Source organism: Thermobia domestica, chromosome 11 (genome assembly GCF_964235325.1).
Source record: "Thermobia domestica chromosome 11, izTheDome1.hap1.1, whole genome shotgun sequence".
NCBI lineage: Eukaryota > Metazoa > Arthropoda > Insecta > Zygentoma > Lepismatidae > Thermobia > Thermobia domestica.
In genome coordinates, this window is record NC_137464.1 from 32,595,745 (window position 1) to 32,620,843 (window position 25,099).

General features: G+C 37.8%; 1 protein-coding gene across 1 annotated transcript in view; it reads left to right on the plus strand.

Moving 5' to 3' along the window:
* Positions 1-25,099, plus strand: part of LOC145663544 (uncharacterized) — a 77,189-nt gene that overhangs the window by 26,688 nt on the left and 25,402 nt on the right. The window contains exons 3-6 of the mRNA XM_081729655.1: positions 11,209-11,330; positions 15,868-16,043; positions 22,187-22,452; positions 24,346-24,499. Coding sequence (XP_081585781.1) covers positions 11,209-11,330; positions 15,868-16,043; positions 22,187-22,452; positions 24,346-24,499 — 718 coding nt within the window. The remainder of the gene's footprint in view (positions 1-11,208; positions 11,331-15,867; positions 16,044-22,186; positions 22,453-24,345; positions 24,500-25,099) is intronic.

Below are 25,099 nucleotides of genomic sequence, written 5' to 3' on the forward strand. Positions count from 1 at the left end.
CTCTAGAGATGCAGCAAATAAGTCTGCTTGCCCTTGGTCGTCATGTATGACCCCATGCGGACCTTGAAGTATTTGAGTTTGACGAGAAGTCTCTCGGCGCTGGAAAAGGCGGGAATACTGCCAGATTTTGGTGTCATTAAGTGTGACCCCACGAAAAAGTGTCTCCCAGTACTGCTCGGTTTGTCGTCTAGTGATGGTCTTGATTTTGCGGCTTAAGGTGTTCCATAGTGTTTTGTAGAGTGGGTGTCTGGTGCGCTGCCAAGTACTTCGAGCCCAGCGTTTGAGATGGATATAAAGACGAAGTAATGGAGAGTCACAGTGTGGATCGGACTGCGAGTCAGGAATTATTGATGTGCTGAGGGAGTCAGCCGTACGTAGAGCAAGTGTGAGATGGGCGACCGCCTGATCAATTTCCGCAGGAGAAGTTGGACGAGCGGCTATGTCGAGCAAAGAGTTTAATTCCTGCTTATAGACATCCCAGTTCGTAGTTCGGGAGATATGAGCGGGTGCAGGACGGGAGATATGACGATGTGAAATTTTGAAAAGGACCGGATCATGATCTGAGTCTAGTGCTGAGATCACGTAAGGACGTGTAGCTAAGATGGTATCTTTGCTTAGAACTATGTCTAACACATCCGGTTCTCCGCCTGCTTTAGGATGGTGAGTTGGATCAGGTGGCCCATAGGCAATGAATGGAGATGTGTGCAGATACCGGTGTAATATTCGTCCGTTTTCGTTGGAACGTCTGGAGTGCCATTCCCCATGTTTTGCATTGAAGTCCCCTGCCAATATGATTTTGGGTCCCAAGGTCGAGATGACGTCGAAATCATTGGGATCTAAGTCATGTGCTGGAGAACGGTAGCCCGTGACCAATATGAGAGGAAGCCCGGGGAGGAAGACTTCTATAGCAAGAGCTTCTAGTGTGTGTAACGGGGGTAAAAGGAGTTGTCTAGCCTTGAAACTTCGTTTCAGGGCAATCAGTAAACCTCCTTTCCGTCCTTGAACTCGATCGAGGCGAAATAATTGGTAGTTGGGCAGTCTCCAGTGTGTAACCTGGGCAGTGAAGTGAGTTTCCTGTATAAGTATTATATCTACCTGATGTTCTGCTAGAAAACGAATTAGGAGACGCTTCTGGTCGGTAAGACCATCTGCATTCCAGGTTACAACAGTTATAGTGTGATGAATGAGTGGTTGGTTAGAAGCAGCCATCAGCAATCATGTCAGCAAATGTCTCTATGACGACAGCAGCCTTGGACGCAAGATCCGTGGCTTCCCGAAGTCTAGTAAATCCTTTCTTGATATGAGAGATAATGCGGCCAAAGTTGAAGGTTTTGATGTAAGTGAGGAGTGAATTGAGATTAAAGTCATTATCGGATGGTGTAGACGCAATATCTGGTGTGCTAGACGTAGAGGGAGCATCCTGATTTGGTTGTGGAGGTCGGTCGCTGCGAGGTGCCTTATTGTCCAGTGAAGTTGGTACAGTAGGACCGGAGCTGCGGCCAGAAGGAGTTGATTTCTTGAGAGCATCTGAGTAGGAGCGAAAGACGGGACAACCGCGATAATTGGCTGGATGGTCCCCTCCGCAGTTTGCACAGGTTGCTGGCGTAGATGCATCTGGTTTGGCACAGGCTTTCGTAAAATGACTTTGCCCACACTTGACACACTTAGGTTGAGCTTTGCAAGTGTCTTGTGAATGACCAAGACGTTGGCAGCGGTAACACTGCAGAACACTCGGCGGCCGATAAGGCTCAAATGAAACTTTATAATGAAGCAATCCTGATATGTTGTAGATTTCCTGTATATTTGGAGTTTTCTCGAGGGAGATGAGAAAAAGTGGCATGAGGACTCTATCTCCACCAGTGGGGCCCCGACGAGACATTTGATGAATCGTGAGCGGCTTAAAACCTAAAGTGAATAGTGCAGACTGAAGATCAGCGACGTCGGTATCGATGGGTAATTTGCGAACGACAACCTTTACGGGCCGGTCACTTTTGGCGATGCCAGTAGCGTATTCAGTTTTCGTCTGTTCGCAGTAGTTTTTTATAGTTGTGAAATCGTCCCTAGAAGATACCTGAATCACGATGCGTTCTTTGTTATGCCGAACCTGAGGCGATTCTCTGAGGGTCTTGCAAAGGCTTTTGGTGAAGTTGTAAGTGTTTTTGATGCCGTAAATGTAAATAGGAGGTGGTTTAATCTCTTTGGTGCTTTTGGGCCGTGGCTCTATCACAGGAGACTCGTCAGCTGTGAGAGTAGAGAGAGGCTCAAATCGGTTGCTCATCGGTAAAACAGGGAAGTCTGATGAATATTGTTGGCTCAGTGTGGACTCCAAGGACGAGCGACGTCGCTTGGGTGTAGTGACCAGGGTAAAGTCCATGGCATTGTCGTCCTGCGGTGGAGCAAGGGATGGAATGTCAGTCGAGGATGATCGTGACTTGGCAGTAGCGCCGGAGGGGGTGGGCCGCCCCAGCGGGACAAGGAAGTCCTCAGGCCGGTATTGAGATCGGCTGACTATCTTCGTTGGGATTTTGGTCTTCTTTTTCGAGATGACTGGCTTGGACGTAGCCATCATAGGAGCTCGGATGATGAATGAAGCTGAGATGTCAAAAGTATAAGCTACCCTCCGAAGAGGAGAGTAACTTAATAAATCGTTTAGCCAAGAGGAATAGCTAGGTCGTCAACAGAAATAATCAATTTGATGTGTTAACCTCCGTGGAGGTATTAAATATAATTCGACGGGTGTTTCCTCAGCCTCAAAGAGGCAAGTACTCCAACCGTATAAACGAAGATCGCGACTAAAATAAACCAATGGGGGTGTAACGCCTAAGTGACTAGATTATTTTTCTCCGCCAGCAACGGATACCCTATTTTTTTTACCTGGTTAGAGATTCCAGGTGGCCAGTTCATTTAGGAGCGACCGAGCTCTAACCTATAATCTTAGCATTCAAACCTTTGATTTACGGTTATTTGTGATTTCACGTGTATAACAAAGACAAATGTGTTTAAAAGAGTGTAGTTTAAATAAATTACTGAAATAAATATTTTTCGCAAAGTTTATCCTTTTTAAATTATTGTTCAAAGGCCTTTGCCTTTAGTAAGCCTTCTCCGAAATACATGCAAATGAATTGTGCTGCCATCTTTGGAGCTCTTTTAAAATACACATATATGTTTCTCGACAATGAGATCTCAGAAACTACAGGTTCTAGAAAGATGACGTTTTCACTGATCGATTGCAAATTTCATGTAGATTGTCCAGTTCTAATTGAATATTTAAAAAACATGGGCACTATTTCTTTAGTACATTTTTACGGGTACATTGGAAGTGTTGAACTTTCAAAAAAATAAAATAAAACATCACATCCTAATCATTACACATTCCAACACCACACTGTTGTATATAGCGGTTGTATATGTCTCCGGCATTTGTTTCATAGCCAAATAATAATGGAAAAGGAAGGATAACCATTTCTCCAGTCTAAGATGAACTTTTTTGGGGAGTGTTTTTCCCAATAAGCACCATATATAACTGACAATATATTAATTTTGTATGTATATTACAATGCGGCTAAACTCAGAAAGTGGCTATAGAAGTGAAAAGCATATGGCTAAAAAGCCACTATTGGCTCTTTGGAAATTATGTGACTAACGACGTTCTCAAAATGGCCAGATCTCGTCACAAAGTGGCTAAATTGGCAACCCTAGTCGCAATACGAAGCAACTTACGCACAACCATGCCATGGTACATGGGGTATGTGCCATTCACATTCCTCACATTCCAGTGAAGCATGTAAAAGTACCTTGCAAGTGTGAGAAATTCCTCGAAAGGCACGTACCTAGCGACACGTGCTATGCATATGAAATGTACATGTTTCAAGTACCAGGTACGTAAACGGTACATATGGAATTTAAATGGCACGTTCCTAGAATGTACCTGGTTGGGTGGGGAACGCGGAAGTAAGGGCAGCGCCTAGGGGATTTACCTATACCATGTATTCCTAGCTATCATGGTGAATGCAAGTCATTATTCGTTAGTGATGAGTGAAGCTTTCCTTTTGGTAAGAACAATAACTAGCAAAGGAATCCCAGCCACCTCAAAATTCTCTGTATCAGATAGATACACGTATACTGTAATTTTAGGCACGCACATTCACTTCCAAGAATATCATAAATATGTTGAACTAACATTTATGATTAATATTAGTTTTTGACTTTTGCTATGAGCAAAGTTTTACGCACTACAATTGACGTTTATATCACGTAACTAACGAACGTATTATATTTACTGTAATTTTCACGAAAATAGTTTTGTGAGCCTTCGTTACTGACTATATTTCGTTCCTCGTAACCACTTATAAATAATTTATATCACCTTATAAGCATCATGACCGTTGAAGACAAAAGAACATATTTTTGTAAAAGTAGTTGTTTTGCAATTCCATATAAAATAACACCAATGGTGTTTTACTCAAATGAGTCCTCATCATGTCAGGTGGTTGATTTATCGACTACCATTTTAACATTTTACTCCAAAGTGCGGTGAAGTTAAGGTAGTACCAGACGTGTATCAAAATTTAACACAGCTCAGGTGACAGAGATATTGTTGAATCAATACGACCATTTTTTACTGTCTACAAATAAGTCGTCATATCACGAATTCTATGTAGAAGACAGTAAAGAGCCACAGAGAAAATAAGTGATTTTATTTCTAACAAATCATTTTTGAACCAGTGAACGTATATGTATGAAAAAACATTTAATCTTGGTACCATTAAAAAGTTGCCGAACTTGGATACATTTTTAATTAAGCTCTTTATACTAATTTGAGGGTGCTGATGTTGAAGCTTGAAGTTTATGCTGTTGTTCCTATCCTCTCAAAAAGAAGACATTTTCCCATTTTCCTAAAAATGCATCTGGACTAGTTTTAGGCGTCTGATAACCCTAGTCCTATATTGCTATTATCCACTTTGCCGACCATTTGCCAACTAACTAAATTGCTTACGTAAGTTGTACGAAATCGCGCTTGGAACGGCAGAAAAGAGGATGTTTTGAACATGTTCACATATGATCAACTGTTGGACACAAATGAACAAAAGATGGTAGCTGACAGCTTACTCCTTCAAAGAATACAAATATGATATTCACTTGCATGAATCCAATATGGATGATGCAAAGGGAGGGGTGCACAAAATATTGTCCATGCAGGGCACGGGTAGTTGGTAGTTGTTTTATAATTTATGACAAATGAGCTCTCTCGTGGCTATGTAGTTGCCTCACGTACCTTCAACGAGGGAGACTCGGTTTAGATTCCTGGTGAGTACTCATGTGACTTGGATCCCACATGAATCTGTAAGTCTACACCCCATACCCTCTAAGCTGAATATACACACAAAACACACAATCAACTACGAAGCAATCAATCCAGCACAGGATCAGAGGAATATATTTTAATGAAAACAGCAGAAACAAATCTGAATCCTATTAATTTTATTATTACAAAGCTTTTATTACAAAGTGAGCTCTCTTATGACTTCATGGTTAGTGTACGCGTCTTCTGTGTGGGAGATCTGGGTTCGATTTCGGGCCCGAGCTCATGCGGTTCCAATTGCACATCAAGCTGTTGGTCCATGTCTCATACAGTCTCGCTCCTGAAAGGACGCTAAACTCTAATCCAGGTTTTATTTATCATTCTTTTCTGTTTGTTTGTTTCTTAATGTCAAGTCTTGCTGTAGAAATAACTCTCTTGCTCTGTCCTCTGCACAATAGCTCATAAAACGGACATTACATAAGCATGCAAACAAATATGACAGGAAAAAAGATAAAGATCATTTACTCTACATAAAGTAACAAAGGAATATGAATATAGATGAGAAAAATGAAAGCTATAACCAGAACATAATCGTGATTTCCTGCACATCTAAACTAGGATTTTGGGAAAAGCCATCGGACGTTAACAAATTAATACAATAATCCAAAGCACTACCCACACATATTATTTCTGTCGTCACGAAGCCTTTCCTCAACACGCACATACACTTGGCATTGCTTTCCTGATAACACAGTTTACTTCTGTAAAATGGGTTTTTTAATTTGAGTGCTGTTTATTTTAATTGTGGAACTAAGTAACCAACTAACTCAAGGCTATGGCCTATGGAACTCGGAGGTTCAATGCCGCGTTCACAAAAGCTCTCCATTGACTTTTGTCCTTAGCCAGCTGGATCCAATTTCTACTTTGTATTCCTGTTTCTGCAAGATCCATCTTAATATTGTCCTGCCATCTGCGCCTAGCTCTTTCTATTGTCGTTTTCCGATTGGCTTTTCAGATAAACTTACAAAGCGTTCCTATTTTCTTCCATCCTGGCTACATGATCAGATTACCTGAGCCTCCTAGACTTGATGACCCTAACAATGTTAGGTAAACTTTATAAATTATACTGTTCCTCATTATGAAGTTTTCGCCATTCGCTATTCCCGTTCCTCTTGGGTCCGAATATTCGTCTCAGGAACTAGTATAACTTGAAATAAAAATATAATCTGACAGTGAAAAGAGTCACGCGCTAGAAGTTTCAATTTCGTGCAGTAGATGTTAACCGCCTGAGGATATTTGCTGCCATCTAACGTCGAAATGTGTAATTTCTACAATCTTTGTTTGCGAATAAGAAAAAATGGGAAATGGATAGCTACCGTTAAAATCCCGTTATTCATGTAGATGTTAGCAGATTGACTCCATTAACGCCTGAGTAGTCCAGACAATTGTTCTAGCTATCTATTGCAAAAAAACTACAATCCAAAAATTTGCTTTCATTCAAGAGTTATTGAGTGGAATATTGGACTCATGTAAGTCATCGTTACTCGTTAAGATAATAACGGATTGACTATTAACGAACTCCGTTACCTATTAAAATGTTAACGGATGACTTTTAACGAACTCCGTTACCTGTTAAAATGTTTAACGGATGACTCTATTAACAAACTCCGTTACCTATTAAAATGTTAACGGATTGACTATTAACGAACTCCGTTACCTGTTAAAATGTTTAACGGATGACTCTATTAACAAACTCCGTTACCTATTAACATGTTAACGGATTGACTATTAACGAACTCCGTTACCTATTAAAATGTTAACGGATGGCTCTATTAACAAACTCCGTTACCTATTAAAATGTTAACGGATGACTATAAACGACCCCCGTTATCTATTAAAATGTTAACGGATGACTCTATTAACGAACTCGATCAAAATAATTTCGTTACAGTTATATATTGTAAAGAAGAAAAGGAATTCAAAAATCAATTTTTTTCAAGAGTTATCGTGTTAACGGACAGACATACAGTAAGTCACCGTTTAAGTGTTAAGAGATTAACTCCATGAGCGAACTCGGCCGAGACAATAGCTCTAACTAACTATTGTGAAAAAAGAATTTTAAAAATTCGCTTCCGTTCAAGAATAATCGTGTGGAGCAGTGACGTAACAAAGAAGGCGGGGCAAACGGGGCTTGTACCTCGGGCTCCGGATTGGGGGGAGAGCGCAAAACTGGGCAAATATTTATTTCCACTATAAGGCAAGGAAAGGAGTTTTAGCAAACTAAAGATCATTTAAAAAAAAAATACCTCAGAAACTTAGGACAATAACGTCTACCAACCTGACTGTTAAAATCATATCCATAGAGCATAAGTTAGCTTCAAAGCTATGTTCTGAGGACATTGTAAAATCCTTTGCAGCCAAAAGAGCCCGCAAAGTTAAATTTTAGTTCCAGCTTTTCGTGTTGTCATTTAACTTACATCGATTTAAGAGATTTACAAACTGTCCGAGTATAATACTCGATACAACAGCTTGGCAGTTTGTCATAATCAAATATTCTATTCTAAAGCCACAGAATATTGGTTCATTCTACACATATACACATCCCGATATAATTAAAAAAAAAAAATGTGATTTGCAGTTATTATGATAAGACTATAAGAATATGTCAAGCATGCTACCCTCAGATTATTTGGCCATCAAATACTAATTAGTTTGGTGTTTTATCTTGAACTAAAAATTAAATTATGTACTGCAATTTTGAAATCAAGCTTTACCACTTGAAGAAAAAATAAATGGAATAGGGGAATTAGTGTGTTGGGTTCTTGCTCCGAGAGATAACTAGCCTAGTTGCGTCACTGGTGTGGAGTAATTGACTCATTAACGTTACAATATTTTAAGTTTTACTTGCGTGATCCTCATAAAATCTGACAAAGCAATCACTTATAATTGCTAAACTGTATTAGCGTTTCGGCAATATCATTGCCTTCATCAGACACTGTATATAAGTAGAATCAAAGGCTACAGTTTATAATTATGCTTATGCATTTCAGAAAATGATGGTAGGTTCTTGTAATAATCAACAAACTCTTCCCTTCATTTTTACAAATATAGCTTTTTAATTACATACAGTCTCAATTTTTAGTGATTGAACCTTTCCCATTTTAAAATCTTAACTTTTAGTTAGGCACACATCTACGTTATTATCTACACTACAGATTCTTTTATTAGACCTGAATTTTCAATAGGTTCAAACTTCAATTTATACACATACTGAGGTAGGTTGGGTAAATACCCAGGGTATAGGTAAATAAAATATCGGTACTTTTATCCTTTTTCTATTTATTCACTTATAGGGATGCGTACGAGACAAGATTTGAGACTGTCTCGTCTGAAAATGTGCTGTGAAAGTGATGTCTCGACTCGAAAAATGTATATTGCTCTATTGGAAGAGCTGTGTCTCGACTTGAATTTTATCAGGAAAATTCTGTCTCGACTCGTCTCGTGCGCATCCCTACTCACCCAAAAACTAGGTATTTTGTGAAAATGTAATATCGCCCTACTGATGGTTTCTTCTATATTTAATTTGTTTCTGAAATACTTCCAAATATGACCCAACGGATATCCTACTTTGAAAGTTATTGCAAACCTTAGTTTTATAGGGATTTTTGCCATATGTTTTAGTTCAGAAAATTTGCCGAGGGATGGCTGTCATAGTTTGATCTTTTCTTCTAACAACTTCTTCCTTGCTTTTCCTGTGTAATTCATATCACATTCTTTACACCTAATTCTATGCAACTACCCCATCCTCATTTTATTGTATCTCACTTTTTCTTCTCTTCCTTTTCACTAACAAGCAGACTAGCGGAAATGTCATTCACCGATCTGAATGAAACTTTGCACATTTATAGAACATCGAAAAATAATCTACACGTATTTTTTTCTTTCGGCAATAGTGAAAATTTAAGGGTGGAAACCACTCTTTGAACGTTAGGGGTGATCTCCAAGAAAAGACCGAAAACAATCATTTAATATAGAAGAAAATATACTGCCAGAGGGATTTTAGGACAGCTGATTCAGAATCTGAGTCAACATTACAAAATTCAAAATGGAGAATCAACTATAGTGATTACAATTACAAAATATCTTCCGGTTTGAAATTCTCTGCAGTTAACTAAGAATAATTATAGTTGGCAGGAGTTACTACGAGAAGGTTGCAGACCGATGTGAAACCCTTTTATTTTTATTTTAACAAAATGCTTGATTAAAGTGAGTCTCTGCACCTCTCCCTATTCGGGGTAATTATGTATAGTGAGTCCCCTCGCCTCTCAGTATATCAGTACTTCATATATCCTCAATTGTCATAATTATGAATTTATTGAGGAAACGCTTGGCAGTAATGATATTTCGTAAAAAAAAAAAAAAAAAAAAAAAGTGTGTGGTGCATAAACATTGTTTACACCAAGCTCACCTTATTACAGTAATAACTGTGACAAATCGCAAAATGCAGCACAAACTTCTTCCAAATAACTGTTTTTGTATCACACTTATCTAATAAGATTTGCAAATCTGGGAGATGAAAACTGATTTTGAATCAGTGATTTGGATCTAAATTATATTATTACGGAGATGTAAATTTAGCTATGTTATATTGTAGAGAACAATATCAGTAAAATGTCTCAAGAAGTTTTTCCATGCACTAAAGACGAACACATCAAGAGGCTGAATCCTACCAGTTGTTAGTGCAGAATGATTTCTATTTTGAGGTACTCTTTTGTTCGTAAAATAAGTTGAAAAGTTGATGAGGACCACTTCATGAATCTAATAACAAAACGGACTTTACATTAGACATTGGGACAAAAACCTCTTGAAACCATGATCTCACAAGACCTGATGTTAATTTTTCCGAATTTGATGCTTTCACAAGGACATTTTCAGTTTAAAAGAGGTTGTTTTGGACCATAGGATCAAATGTTTCATTCTTTTCCTGCAAAATAATTAACAACGGTGATAACAACATCATTTTCAAAAATTAAATGCTGTCTAGCATAGCTATGAGCCAGATTTATTGACTGTGCCGCAATTTCTAATATTTGTGTCTCTGTAAACGCTACAGTGAGAGGTGCAGAGACTGACTTTAATCAAGCATCCCATTAAAATAAGTACAGAAAGGAATTTCAACTTGGTCTGCAACATCCTCGCAGTAATCTCTGCCGAATATAATTATTCTTGGTTAACTGCAGAGAATTTCAAACCAGAAGACATTTTGTAATTGTAATTACTATATTGGATCCGCCATTTTGAATTTTGACGTCAGATTCTGAATCAGCTGTCCTAAAACACCACTGGCAGTATGTTTTCTTCTAAATTAAATAATTGTTTTCGGTCTATGCTTAGAGACCACCCCTAACGTTCAAAGGGTGGTTTCCACTCTTAAGTCTTCACCATTGCCGAAACAACAACAAAAAAAATCGATTATTTTTTGATGTTCTACACGTGCACAAAGTTCCATTCAAATCGGTGAGTGATACATTTCTTTCTTTCTTTTCTTTTTCTTCTTTTTTTGTATGTTCTTTTCCTCCTTTCTTCAACAGCTTGGAGTTGTCGTGATATCCGTTATGTCGTCAAGCAACGGGATCATCCTAAAATTGTGGATACACTCTAGTTATCAAAATGAACCTTTATTGGAACTATTTTAGGGAAACACCACTCAGATTTTATTTTATAATATATCTGATGAAGGCAAAGATACTTTGCCGAAACTGTAATTTTGATATTATTCATTAAAGAGCATATTGCTTTGAACAAAATTCGTTTTTTTTTAACTTTATAGTTTACGGGATCGTACTAAACCTAATTTTTACTTGGATTGACACAGTATTAACACTCAATTTCTGTTGTGATTTCAGCTGAGAAGAAAAAAGTTGACATCATCGGTAAAGACCGCTACAAAGAGCTGTGCAAATTGCTTAAAGTTTACCCTGCATCTTGTTTCATAAAAGCTCTCGATGGACCAACTGTTGATTTAAAGGTAAAACTTTATATACAATTAATATGGAATATCAGAAAAATAAAACAAAATCTATAACATTATTAGCGTGTATAGATACACCTCATTGACTTGATCCCCAATCTTCCATAGCAAGCGCTGCTATCGGCTGAAGGAATTCCACTCGCTTTCTCTCGCTTAGCAACAGCTGAAACCTTATTGGCTCAACGCGTGGGTGTATGAGGGTGTGAGCTTTAGTTCGCATTTTTGCCACGGCTCAAGACATTTTGGCAGCACAATAACAGGGGAAGGGGATGTCCAAAGATCAGGCATGTTATATCAAACATGTAGACGCTACTGAGTAGAACCAAACTAGGTATGCGTAATTATAAATTTGGAGAGAAGTGATCCACCTTTATTGATTATTCAGATTTTCTTTTTAGTGGATCAAATTGATTTCCTGATTTGAATACGACGTGCAAATAGTTGAATTTGGCATATTAGCGTAAAGCATAATGGCTTTGAAAAATTGACTTGTATGTTCTTATAGAAGAAAACGAAAAGGATTTCGCCCTATTTCTAATGATGAAAATTCTATTTTGCTTTGTTTAAAATAACAATTTTGCGCGCCAAATGCTTTTCGAAAATTAAATTCTATGAGCATCGCGTTTTTCGGTGATTGTTCCTCAACGATACGTCCGATCGGGGACATGCGATCGCTTACGACATTCAGTGCGTGCTCTCGAATCATCATGTCAAATTTAGTGAAGAATGGTTCTGGCATCTCAGAGATCCAGTTTTTCGGTGATTATTCCTCAATAGTATGTCTGATCGGCTCATGCGACTCCTTACGACACTAAGCGCGATCTCGAATCACCATGTCAAATTTGGTTAAGAATGGTTCAGTCATATCCGTAGGGATGCGCACGAGACAAGATTTGTGGCTGTCTCGTCTCGAAAATGTGCTGTAAAACTGATGTTTCGACTCGAAATATGTATATTTCTCTATTGCAAGAGCCGTGTCTCGACTCGAATTTTGTCAGGAAAATCCTGTCTCAATTCGTGTCATGCGCATCCCTACATATCCGAGTAGTATCCGAATAAATAAACGCGTAAGTCCAGTAAGGGAGGAGGTCAGCTTCAATGATATTTGTGACTGTAAAAGCCTATGAATATTTTTCGGGAGAATTGACAAAGATATAAATTATTTTGTAAATATAAAAAATTGAACCTGAGCGAAAACCACCCCATTTATTAAGGTCAAACTGATACTGACAAATACACCCCTAAAAAGCTTTCCGTTATGACATTAACAACACGACAGCACACAGTATGGTTAAAGAATGAATGAATAAGTAAAGGGGGATGGGGAGTGTGGTTAAAGAAATATAATTTAATCTTAAACTTTATTTATTTTTTTGTTTTCCTACGATATTGTCCAAAGTAAAGACAAATATCGATTGATACGAGAAGTCAAGAAGTTCTCGGAATGTTGTTTTAGTTTTAACATTTATGATACAACCACAATGAATCTTCTACAGTGCAGTCCTTACGTTGCCTAATTATGAAATTGACAAGTGTGAACAAGTCATAACAGGCAGTGTATGAGTAGAGTGCACTTATCAGTCGGCGCAATTTCACAGATCGAGCAACGCGAAAACATCAAGTTCATGAGCAAATTGGAGAAAATTTACTTCAGAGACTTTGATAACGTTAAAAACGGTTGAACAACATAACTAAGATCTTTTACTCTTTTCAAACCTAAAAATGGACCTTAAAGATACCCGTTTCGCCACCGTAGGAGAGATCAAAACGAACGCGATGGTTGAACTTCGGAATATACTAGAAGAAGACTTTCATCGGTATTTCCAGCAATCCGAGAAGCGGTGAAGCAGGTGTGAATCCGACGGTCCCCACTTTGAAGGTGACCAAGTAAATGTTTGCTTATACCTAGGTACTATACCTAATAAAGAGCTACAACGAAATTCCGGGAACATTTTGACTACCCCTCGTATATGACACTGAGACGAACCAGGGGCGGATCCAGGACGGACTTCTGGAGGCCAGGCGGTCTGTAGTAATGCTGCTACTAAGTACCCGGCTATTTGAGGCGATCGCAAAGCGTATTTATTGCTCATGCGTATGCTTGGAATACTGACCATGTATTTAAATGTAGATGGCTAATCACAAACGCGAAAGTAATAAAAACGCGGAGAAAACGTCAGCTCGAGCGTATTTGGTGCATTTCGGAACAATAGACCGCCTGCTGTTTAAAAGATTTCAAAAGGAAGGGGAAAAAAGGAAAGACGTGTTGCCAGGCAAAGGGATTGTAGCAAGAAACAGCTGATTGGAAGATGGTTTGTGCAGAGTATTGGGACTCTGCTATTACACACCTGGACCTGGCAAAAAGACCTGGAAACCCTGACTGGCTCACAGTATGATTTACACATCTGGTGAAAGTAAAATTACTGAATAGCACTTTGGCCGCGTTCGCTACAGGGGGTAACGCTTTCCCAAATAGCCTAAGACTTAGGGCTACTTTTAAGAGCTCCAAACTTTTTATGGATGGGTTTATTTATATATAAAATAAGAAAGTTTCCTCTTCTGGGGGGAGCGATTGCCCCGATCGCTTCCCCCCTGGATCCGCCTCTGAAACGAACAAAACGATATGCTTGAAAGTAAATTATCATGCGTAGTATTCGAGAAAACAGTGAGTAAAAAAAATAGCGTTTTGTATTTGATTTATATGTTATAAAAGAAAAAAATATGAACTGTTGAGTATCAAGTTTGTATTTATTGTAGTTGTTGTCTCCTTAACAATAACTTTCATACTACTTTTAAAGAAGTTTTAAAAATTAATGAAAATAAAGAGGAAAAGTCAGCGGCAGATATTCAATTCTAGGCTCCTTGAAAAAAAAAAAAAACACTCCATTAGAAGATAAACAGGTAGCTCGGAAGCATCATGAAAACAGAAAAGATCATCATCACGAGATCATAAATTCTCAAATACTATTAGTGTTTAATCAAAATGAATCCAAAGATGATAATATATATGGCTGAATGTAAATCTCTATGCATAGTTTTTGAAAAAATCCGAGTTTTTTGTCTTGTAAACCTAAAAACTTGTTGCTGTACGGTAACGAAGCAATCTATTAGGTTAAAAATTCATACTAAAATATTACACATTTAAGGTCTTTATTACGACACTAGCAAAATGTCGATTAACAAGATACAGCACAAAATTATGTCAAACCTTTTAAATTTTGTTAACTACAATATTGTCCATAAATGAGACGTGTCAATCGCTAGATTACATGGAGGTGAACAAATTGAAATAGTCGAAAATAAATTATAACGCTTAGTTTTCGAGGAAAGAGTTTTATAGCGTTAAGAAAATGTCTCACTGCCAGCATTAGTTTCTTTTTGTTATTGATCTAGATTTTTAATTAATGAGAAATATATATATATATATATATATATATATATATATATATATATATATATATATATATATATATATATATAGAGAGAGAGAGAGAGAGAGAGAGAGAGAGAATGGTCCAAAAGTGTGGAAACGCTGCAAAATATACCTAAAGTAACAATGTAGATGGGGAATAGGAATAGGTCCCCATCTTAATCATGTCCGCCATCTTGAATTTTACGCAATAGTCTTAAACGTAAACCATGCTATGTGATATATCATTTTAATAGTAAATTTTTGTAGAAATTGAGTGGCACTGTTATACTTGCTCTAGCACTAATCATTACAAAGTTATGTATGTTTCTATGTTGTGTCCCCCATCTAAAAGAGGTTAGTCATATGGTAAGGACCACTCACTGTTACAGGACGTGTTCAATGTATTCCTCATTTTTGTCGATTGTCAGATGCATTCCGAGTTTCCAGTCACGCAAAATATTGCGGAAAGTATTGGTTTGTAATGTTACAGCATGCGTCAACAATTCGTTCCTTCAGATGCTGCACTTCCCTAATTTTGACCACATACACAACATATTTCGTAAGGCCCATAGGAGTGATTTCAGTTCAGGTGAAGAAAGTGGGTGTTCTACAGGAACTCGCCAATCAATCCACGCATCAGGAAAGACTGATCGAATTACTCACGGATACAAAGTACCGTAATGGGGTGGAGCGCTATCGTGCTGGGAGAACAAAGAATGACCCGTCCTCCGACAGCAGTGATGGCAGAATGTCTTCTTCTTCTAACATGGGTTGATAGCCCTTCGCCGGTAGGGTCCCATCGATGAAGAATGGACACCAACATACACCCATTTGTCATTAACGTCTATAACCAGCGCTTCATCTAGTCTCTTCGATTTCGGGAGGGGGGGGGGGGTTGATCTAAAGCCGAAGAGGAAAAACTGTATTCATCACTTATATGCTACACCTAAATTTTCAAATATTGGAAGAGGGATTCTAGAGCTTTGTGCGGGAGTTGTTCCCCCTAACATCTCCGGATCCCTAACATCTCCGGATAAAACACTGTCAATGATTACTTGTAGAATATTTACCTAAATAAAACATCATTAAAATCTGTATTTATATTCTATATATTTTTTTCAGTATTATGGTATTAATCCACGAGGTTTTCGTGCAATATCTGAGGCATTGATTTACAACCCAAATGTCATTGAAATAAATATCAAAGACAATTTTATGCCACGACTGGGAGCTTACTATTTAGGGGAAATGCTTAAAAGCAATTCTATAATCCAATACTTGAACTTGGAGGGTTGCAGGTAATTTCTTTCTTTTTTAAAAAAAAATCACAACGTAAGATATAAAGTTACATTAGTGTTCTGTTATTGCTATTTTTGTAAAATGGTGTATTCAATTATTTCGGCAGTTGCCGAATGTTAACTACTAAGTTCAGTGGCATATTTACGATTTTGTTTCGGGAGGGGCTTTGCTAATTTTCGGGGGGATGCCTGGAAATGTGAAAATTCTGCAAGATATTTCATTTACTTTACTACACTAAGTAAGATTTCGGGGGCGGCTTAAGCCCGGAAGCCACCCCCTAAATACGCCACTGACTAAGTTTACAGTCGGCTAAAGTAAATGCATTGTGTATTCTTCTACTTATTCTATTGATTCATTGTGCCCCTAATAATGATAACAAAACATGTACGGAAAGATATGCATCTTTCGTAGCAACTATTCAAAACAAAATTCTATTTAGATTGTTTATGTTGTACAAGGGTTATCTTTTATTCAACCTCCTTTAAGTCACAGAGGTGAACCACGTGAAATAACGAAACGTAAACCAAATTGTTCATTGTAGCCCTCGCTATGCGATGGACAGACTCTGCTAATTCAATCATTGTCAATTAGCGAGCATAAAAACATATCGATTGTAGCTGAAGTGTCCATTAAGTATCAACTACACTGTAAAAAATGAGGTGTTGAAACAATACAAAATGACTACCATTTTAGCGTGTTACTTGTGTGTTAATTCAGCACGAAGCACATGGCCTTCCGAGCATATCAGAAATAACTAGTTACTGCCTGAGAGAATTTGCATTGGTATTTATCGTTTAATATAAGCAAAGCTTTGCGAAATATATTTGGCACTTACGCGAAGTGACGAATAATCTTCTATGTTTACGTGTTCCACGCACGTTGTTCGTCTTTCCCAAACATATTGTTATGACGCTTTCACTTTCTTCCTCTACTTTAAGACACTGCTGCTTTTGACTGAATAACACAGAGTCGTTATTACTCGTCACATTTCATTGCCGCATATTCCCTTACCCGCTTCGGAAATCTTATAGTGCTGAGACACAGGATTCTGATTTGAGAACTTCTTGTCACTACTTTCAATCCGACCTATATATCACGTACTTCACACTTGGCGTTTCAACTTCAATTCATATGTTTCCACGCTCGGTACTTCACAGTGAGTTAATGGCAAGGACTGTTTATTAGTGTGGGAGAAGGGTGAAGACCAATCAACATCTTCGTCATATCCCCGTTTCTTTATTTCATGTAGTTCTTCTATAGTGGCGTAGCGAAAGTTCAAAAGTAGCCAAAGTACTTTTTTAATTTAACGTCACACGATTATGCACTTAGGCTAAGGGAGACAGTGGTGATAATGAACGAAAAATAAAGAAAATGGAAGGAAATGAGAGAAGCCCGAGAAAATCCATGCACACAGTGTTTGTCTACCACAAAGCCCAGTTGGGAAAGCTGGAATCCAACTAGGGACCTCCCACACAAGAGATACGCAGGGCCGTGCTGGGATACTAATGAGGGCGGTGGACAAGTCTACTAAAAGGGCGCCCATACAAACGGGAAAACACACACACACACACACACACACACATATATATATATATATATATATATATATATATATATATATATATATATATATATATATATAGAGAGAGAGAGAGAGAGAGAGAGAGAGAGAGAGAGAGAGAGAGAGACTTAGAAAGATATGGGTGCCATTTTATATCAAAATCATCACCAAATTTGTTTTAGTATTAACGTAAATAGCTAACCTCGAATCGAAATCCTCTTTACTAAAGAAAAACTGTTTAGTTCCTGTAATAAAATTTATGTCAAATAAAAAGAAGCTAAATGTATCAACAACTTAATATAGCTCTATGGCCTATGGACGCAGGAGGTTCAGTGCCACGTTTACAAAAGCTCTACATTGATTTCTGTCCTTAGTCAACTAGACCCAGTTTCTACTTTATATTCCAATCTCTGCAAGAACCATTTTAATATTGTCCTCCCATCTGCGCCTCAGTCATTCTAATGGTCGTTTTCCTATTTGGATTTCCAATTGCAACTTTGAAAGCGTGTCTAATTTCTTCCATCCTGGCTACATAACCTGCCCATTTGAGCCTCCTAGACTTGATGACCATAACAATGTTTGGTAAACGGTATAAAATTATGCAGTTCCTGCTTATGAAGTTTCCGCCTTTCCCCATTCCCGTTCCTCTTGGAGTTAGAATATTGATTTAAGAATCTTGTTTTCAAATACTTTCAGTCTACGATTTTCTCTCAGAGTCAGTGACCATGTTTCGCAACCATACAGAACAACAGGCATGATTATCGTTTTATATTTTGAGCTACAAATTCCTCAACAGAATTAGCGACAACAAAAGATTTTTAACTGAATAATAACACGACATCCCTGCTTCTAGTTGACATTAAATTTTTTTGTGATTATGGTTTTGGTCTGTTAATAATGATCCTAGATATTTAAATGTATCCACTTTGTCGAAAGAAAATATTATTTGGTATTTTAACGCATTCATAAAATGCAGTATTACGATCCCGACAAACTTCCATTTATTTAGTTTTCTCTGCATTTACTTTTAAGCCTATATCCCTGCAAGCGTTAATTAAGATTTCTGCATTCCTTTCTATTGTTCTATCATTCCCTGTTAAATTTACATCATCAGCATACGCCTTAACCTGGCAAATACAATTCAGCTCTACCACCTGATTGCCGTCTTTGATTTTCATTATAGTGTTCTCCTGAACAAAGTTCTCCAGAATAATGGCGACAACGCATCTCTTTGTTTCAGACCATTCTCATCGTGAAAGCTCGTGAACAAGAATTTCTCTCTCTCCTCGACCCTTATTTTGGAATTCATTTAAGCATATCTTAATTAATCTACCTTTTTCGGTGTTGCAAATTCTGTAAGCATGTTGCACAATGTTTCCCTCCTACCCGAGTCTAAAGTCAATAATTGATGTGTTAGGATATTATATTCTCATTTCTTTTCAAGTACTACTCGAATGGTAAATATCTGGTCCATAGTTGATTGATTTTACCTACATCCGCTCTGATAATCTCCAATAATTTCATCTGCGTATGGAGTCAATTAGAATGCTAATAGAATGTTTAAGAGAATTTATTGAATGTTGACAGAAGAGAAATGCCTCAATAAGTATTAAATCTGTTTTGTTGCTTTCCTTCTGAACTGGAACAATGTTTGATTCTTTTCACTCTTGTGGTAATTCCTCCTTGTTCCAGATAAGGATAATGAGTTTGTTTATCTTGCTCTACATTTTTCCCCTCCAGCTAAAATTAAGTCAACCAGCATTTCGTCTGCACCCGGACATGTGTGTTTCTTTATTTTTATTTATTTATTTATTTATTTTTGAATAGCGATTTCTATTTCTGTCTGGTTAGGTTCTGGAATATACGGTTATGTTGTATGCATTTCACTTTCTCCACGCGCATTAGTTTTTGGCTATGTGTTAAGCAAATCGTCAAAGAAATCTTTCCATCTATTTAAGATGCTATCCTTATCAGTGAGAACTGTTCCATAGCTTTCTTTAATATATAAGCACGAGGTTGATAGCCTTTCTTAAGTTCGTTGATGCATTTATACATGTCCCGAATGTTTTTGTTTTCACTGTTATCTTCAAGTTAATTAATTTTAACTTTCAAACGTCGCATTTCTTTGTTCTAAAAGTTTTGGAAGTTTTCTGCCAGATGACAATGAAATTTTATGTAGTCATTTCGTTCGGATTTTGTAGCCAACGCTGTTTCTTCTGTTTGCTCTTCTCTGCTACTTTAGTGCATTCCTGGTTGAACCATGTTTGTTCCTATTTCTGCGTGCCCCAATATTTGTTTTGCTGAAATTTTAATGTTATCTCTAATTTCAACCAAGTATCCTGAACACTAGTTTAGTGAACCTTCTAAAACCGAGAATCTATTCAATCTGGTTCCCCTCACCTGACTCTCCTCTATTTTTTTTTTTTACAAAAATTAAACCACTCCGTTTTCAGATATTGAATATTTCCTTTATTCAACGATAGTCTCTCTTTTACTATCACAATCAACTCCTCTGAACGACCAAACATCAGTTGTGTTAGACTGTTTTCTTCTGTCTACTAAAACATTATCAGTTTGATTATGTGTATGTCCATCTGATGAAGTCCAAGTATATTTATGAATGTCGCGATGTTCGAATTTTGTAATCTTCACGATAAGGTTTCTGGATGTTGCACAGTTCACGAATCTAAAGCCGTTGCCACAACCTTCTTTATGCAAACATTTATTCCCTATAATCGGTTTGAAAATACCCTCTCATCCTACCTTCGCACTGAAACCGCCTAACAGAATTTTCATATGGTAATGCAGGAGATGACAAATACCCGTTCTATTCTTTCGTAAAAGCTGTATTTTTTAATTTTTTTTTTTTATCGCCATCCTTATTTTCTGTTGGGGCATGTACATTTAAAACAATAATATTACACCACTGACCCTTAAGAGAAGTAAAAGAAAATCTATCATTAACAAATTCAACCCATGTAATTTCTGATATTACGTATTCGTTTGTGTACAAAAAGCCCTGTTCCTAGTTGGTAATTTTTAATTCGTTTTCCGTAAAAGAACGTTAAATTTCCCGACTTGACTCCTCCATTTCCTTCTCATCTAACTTCCTGATATCCCGCTAGGTCCATCCTCTATTTCTAAACTTATTCTTTACAAATTTCAACGCGACTGCCCTATAGAGACTTCTTATGTTTTATGTTCCAAATTTCATGTCGGTTTTACTTTGCTGAGTTCGTGCCAAGTTATTAATTCTGATCTGGGGATTCTGCGAACTTATCTGAACAATTCTTTTTTTAAAATTCAGGATGAGGTTGTTAGCCCCACACCAAATCCCCAAGGTGGAGAATCACCTCTTGTCTGTCCGCGACTGCTTATTCAGTATATTCGCAGCTAATCTCTATATCTCAGAGGCCATCTTCTCGATCCACAACTTGAGGACGCACCGTGCCGTGGTGACCTTATATTTCAGAAATACAATAGGTACTGATTATCCGAACACTGCTTTAAAACACACAGGAACAATCAATATGCTCGGATATATGGATGCGTATTAAGACTGAAAGCTTCGATGCCGTAAAAATCGTAAATTGAAGACTAGTGTTAGTGTAGTGTACATAAATGCATCGTACGTTTGACTATCCGAACTACTCTTGATGTATCACATTGTTTCGTTTTATAGCTACATAACTTTATAATAAGTGATTATACTCTTTACCAGTTCTCTGCTAATAACAACTGTATGAATTTATAATACAATACTGAAATACAGAGGAATAAAATTTAAAAAAAAATATATATATAATCTGATATTTCGCAGGGCATCTTATGTAAAGGGCGCCTTGTATTCTTCACAGGTTCTGTACTACTAGTCAGTATTTGAATTTATTATACAAAGCTGGTATACAGGATAACTAAAACCACTTATATATAATGTGATGTTTCGTAGGGCGCCTTATGCAAAGGGCGCACTGTACCTTTCAAGGGTTCTTCACCAACAGTAACTGTATGTATTTATTGTACAGAACTATGCTATACAAAAGAGTAAATAAAATCGTTCATCTTTGATGTGGTCTCGCAAGGGCGTCTAATTTAAAGAGCGCACTGCACCTTTCACGGGTTCTTTACCAATAAAACTGTAAGAATGTAATAGGGTCTACTAAAAACTTGTACCTTTATTTATACTGTGACATTTCGGAGGACGCAACGGGACACGTCCCGGTGTCCCGGTGGGCCAGCACGGGCCTGGAGATACGTACAGTAAGTGCTCGACCACTGAGCAATTGCAGCCTCACAAAATTGTAATTAAACAATTATTGTAATATACATTATGGAGTGGCGATTCCTGAGTGAAGTCGCATTGGTAAAAGGTTAAGTATTATTGCTACAATCTAAGGGAAGAAAGTTTTATTCAAGTTCAGAAAGTTGGATACAACAATTACGGGCAATAATATTAAGGAATACTTCTTTGTTCATCTTTTACTGTTATTTTTTATGATAGTGATCCTTGCAGACCTTAAAAAATATATTCTTTTTACTGTAATTTAAACTATCAGTACTTCTTTCTTGAATAATTGACAGAATTGGACCCGCAGGTGTTCAGTATCTTAACGAACCGCTGACTTCAACCCAAACTCTGGAGTATTTAAATTTGTCTAGGAATGAGCTTGGAGATGAAGGCGTGGATATACTCGCTGCTGGATTAATAGAAAATCGCAGCATACGCACTCTAATTTTAAGCCATAATGAAATAGAAGCCATAAGTCCTTCGCTATCCAATGTCTTGGCTGAAAACGATTCAATAAAAGAGTTAGATTTGAGCTGGAATCTCATTGGCGATGTCCAAGGTAAGGTTCGACTTAATTATTATTACTTGTGTTACCCACGAGACCAAGGATGTTATAGATAGAGGATCTGCCCATATGTATCTTCATCCTATTAAATCGGTGAAGCCAAAAAGCAACCGAGCATCGGCGTCTGATTGGCTACTCTCGTTTCTACTATCGTCTGATTGGCTACTTTCGTTTCTGCCATGATTGTTGGCTCAAAACATTGCTATCCTATTGGGCGGAGTGGGCAGAGTAGGGGTGGCGAAACTGTGACGTATGGCTTCAAGATTTTGTGGTAAAGGTAGATCCTCTATTTTATAAGATCCTTGCATGAGACGAGAAGTACATGTTTACATTTGTGATGAGACGAAAACATTCACGAATTTCGTGCGTAAGACTAGTTCACCCAAGTCTTAAATTTCTAATACTGGTTTAGTGTTACATGATTCACAGACAGTGGCGGCTTTAGCGGGTAGGCCGGATAGGCACGGGCTACCACAAAAAATTGAAAAATATATAAACGCTACTAAATACAATAAAAAGTAAATATATTTTCCACTATGTATATTAATTTTAGATAATTACGAGGGGGAGTCAAATGAAAACCATAATTATTTTTTTTAAAATATTATTTATTGGTCACACAGGGTACAGAAGTAAATCACTTTTCAACATAGTCCCCTCCTCGTTCAATGCAAGTCCGCCAGCGCTTCGGAAGAGCCTGAATACCTGCAGAAAAAAAGTCTTTTGGGCGACGGTGTAACCACTCGTGCACCGCGTTGCGTACCTCTTCATCGGAGTGGAACTTCCTGCCGGTTTCGGTGATGAGGAGTGGCGCCACTCCTTGCTCGCTCGTTTTGTTTCAGGCTGATGGTAATGCACCCATGTTTCGTCACCAGTGACGATTCGTGACAGGAAGGCATTACCGTCACGTTCAGCACGCCACAAGAGGACTTCGCACGCATCAACACGTCGCTGTTTCAGCTCAGGCGTCAGTTGTCGGGGCACCCATCTTGCAGACACCTTATGAAACTGGAGAACATCATTCACAATATGATGTGCCGATCCATGACTCATGTGTACACATGCTGCAATTTCGTCTATTGTCACACGGTGGTTTTCCAAAACGATGGTTTCAACGGCTGCAATGGTCTCTGGAGTCACTACGCGCCGAGCCTGGCCGGGGCGTGGAGCATCGGCCACAGACGTAACACCATTTGCAAATTTCTGGCACCATTCATAGATTTGTGGCTGTGACAAACACGCATCTCCATACTGAACCTTCATTCGCCTAAAAATGTCAATCGGTTTCACACCTTCACTTCGCAAAAACCGAATCACAGAACGCTGCTCCTCGCTGGTGCATGTGGCTAGTGGGGCTGCCATTTTGGAACTGTTGTTGCGCCGGTGTTTGTGCATCTGTCGGCTGCTGCCACCTAGGAGACATCCGGCATACTATCGTAAACAGGCATGCCAACTTACAGCTCACTGGCGCCATATGCGGATTTTTATTTCTACTTTTATGGTTTTCAGTTGACTTACCCTCGTATTTAACAAATAGCCTCAACCATTACTGTAAAAGTAATTTCCTACTGTCATTAATCAATCAAATGTAGATATGTATCCATAAGTGAGGGAGCGGGCCTACCCAAAATTAAAATCCTAAATCCGCCCCTATTCACAGAATAAAAATTTTAAGTTGATAAATCGATTGTAAATGCAATGAAAGAACATTTGTCAACGTTTAAAAATTCGCAAACCATTACACAACATATTTAATTACAGTTTAAATTCAGTTCAAATGTAAATCTTGTTTACAATTAACGGAGTTGACCTCTATGACTCCAGACTCTTGATACATTTTGCATGAATATTGAAACAATTACACTTTACTTTTTTTTAAACTTCTAGCTTGCAAGAGACTGTTTTCAGTAGTGCAATCCAATGAAAGCTTGGAAACGCTAGATTTAGCATGGAATGCCATAGCAAGTAACGCTAAAGATCCATTGAAGAAAATGGTGAAGTTTAATACCAAGTTAAAGAAGTTGAATCTTATGGATAATAGGTAAGAATAAACTAGATCTGTGAAGATAATAATAATTTCTCGAACGTTTGGTAAAATGTTTCTGTAATTTCGTTAGTATATTAGGCCTACTTAATAAAAAAAAAGGAAAACATTATCAGCTTAAAATTAGGATTCCCACATTTTAGTAAGTCTAAAGTGGGATGCACTTACCAAACATGCGCAGACCTAAATACCTATGTGGAACAATTTAAGAATAATAGAAAGAAATACAGCACATATGTCCAAAAACAAATATTGCAATGAAAATTTAAACCAAAAAAAGCAGGAAATGAAAAGCTCGTAGTTATTATTATACCACATTGACTTGATCTCTTGTCTTCCGTTGCAAGCGCTGCATCATACTTTCCAGAGGTTTGCCTCTGAAGCGCCACCTACTTAGAACGGTAACGATTTTTGAAAACCTTCCTACTCCTGACCCTGGGCTTTTCTCCGCGTTTTTTCAGGACACTGTTCATCAGACTTATCTCAGCCAATGGTGTACAGTGTCACTGCATTAATAGGGGAACTGCCTTACCTGGACTACTATCCAAACGGGTAGTCCAACCTTGCTATCATCACATCACATTACATTACATCATA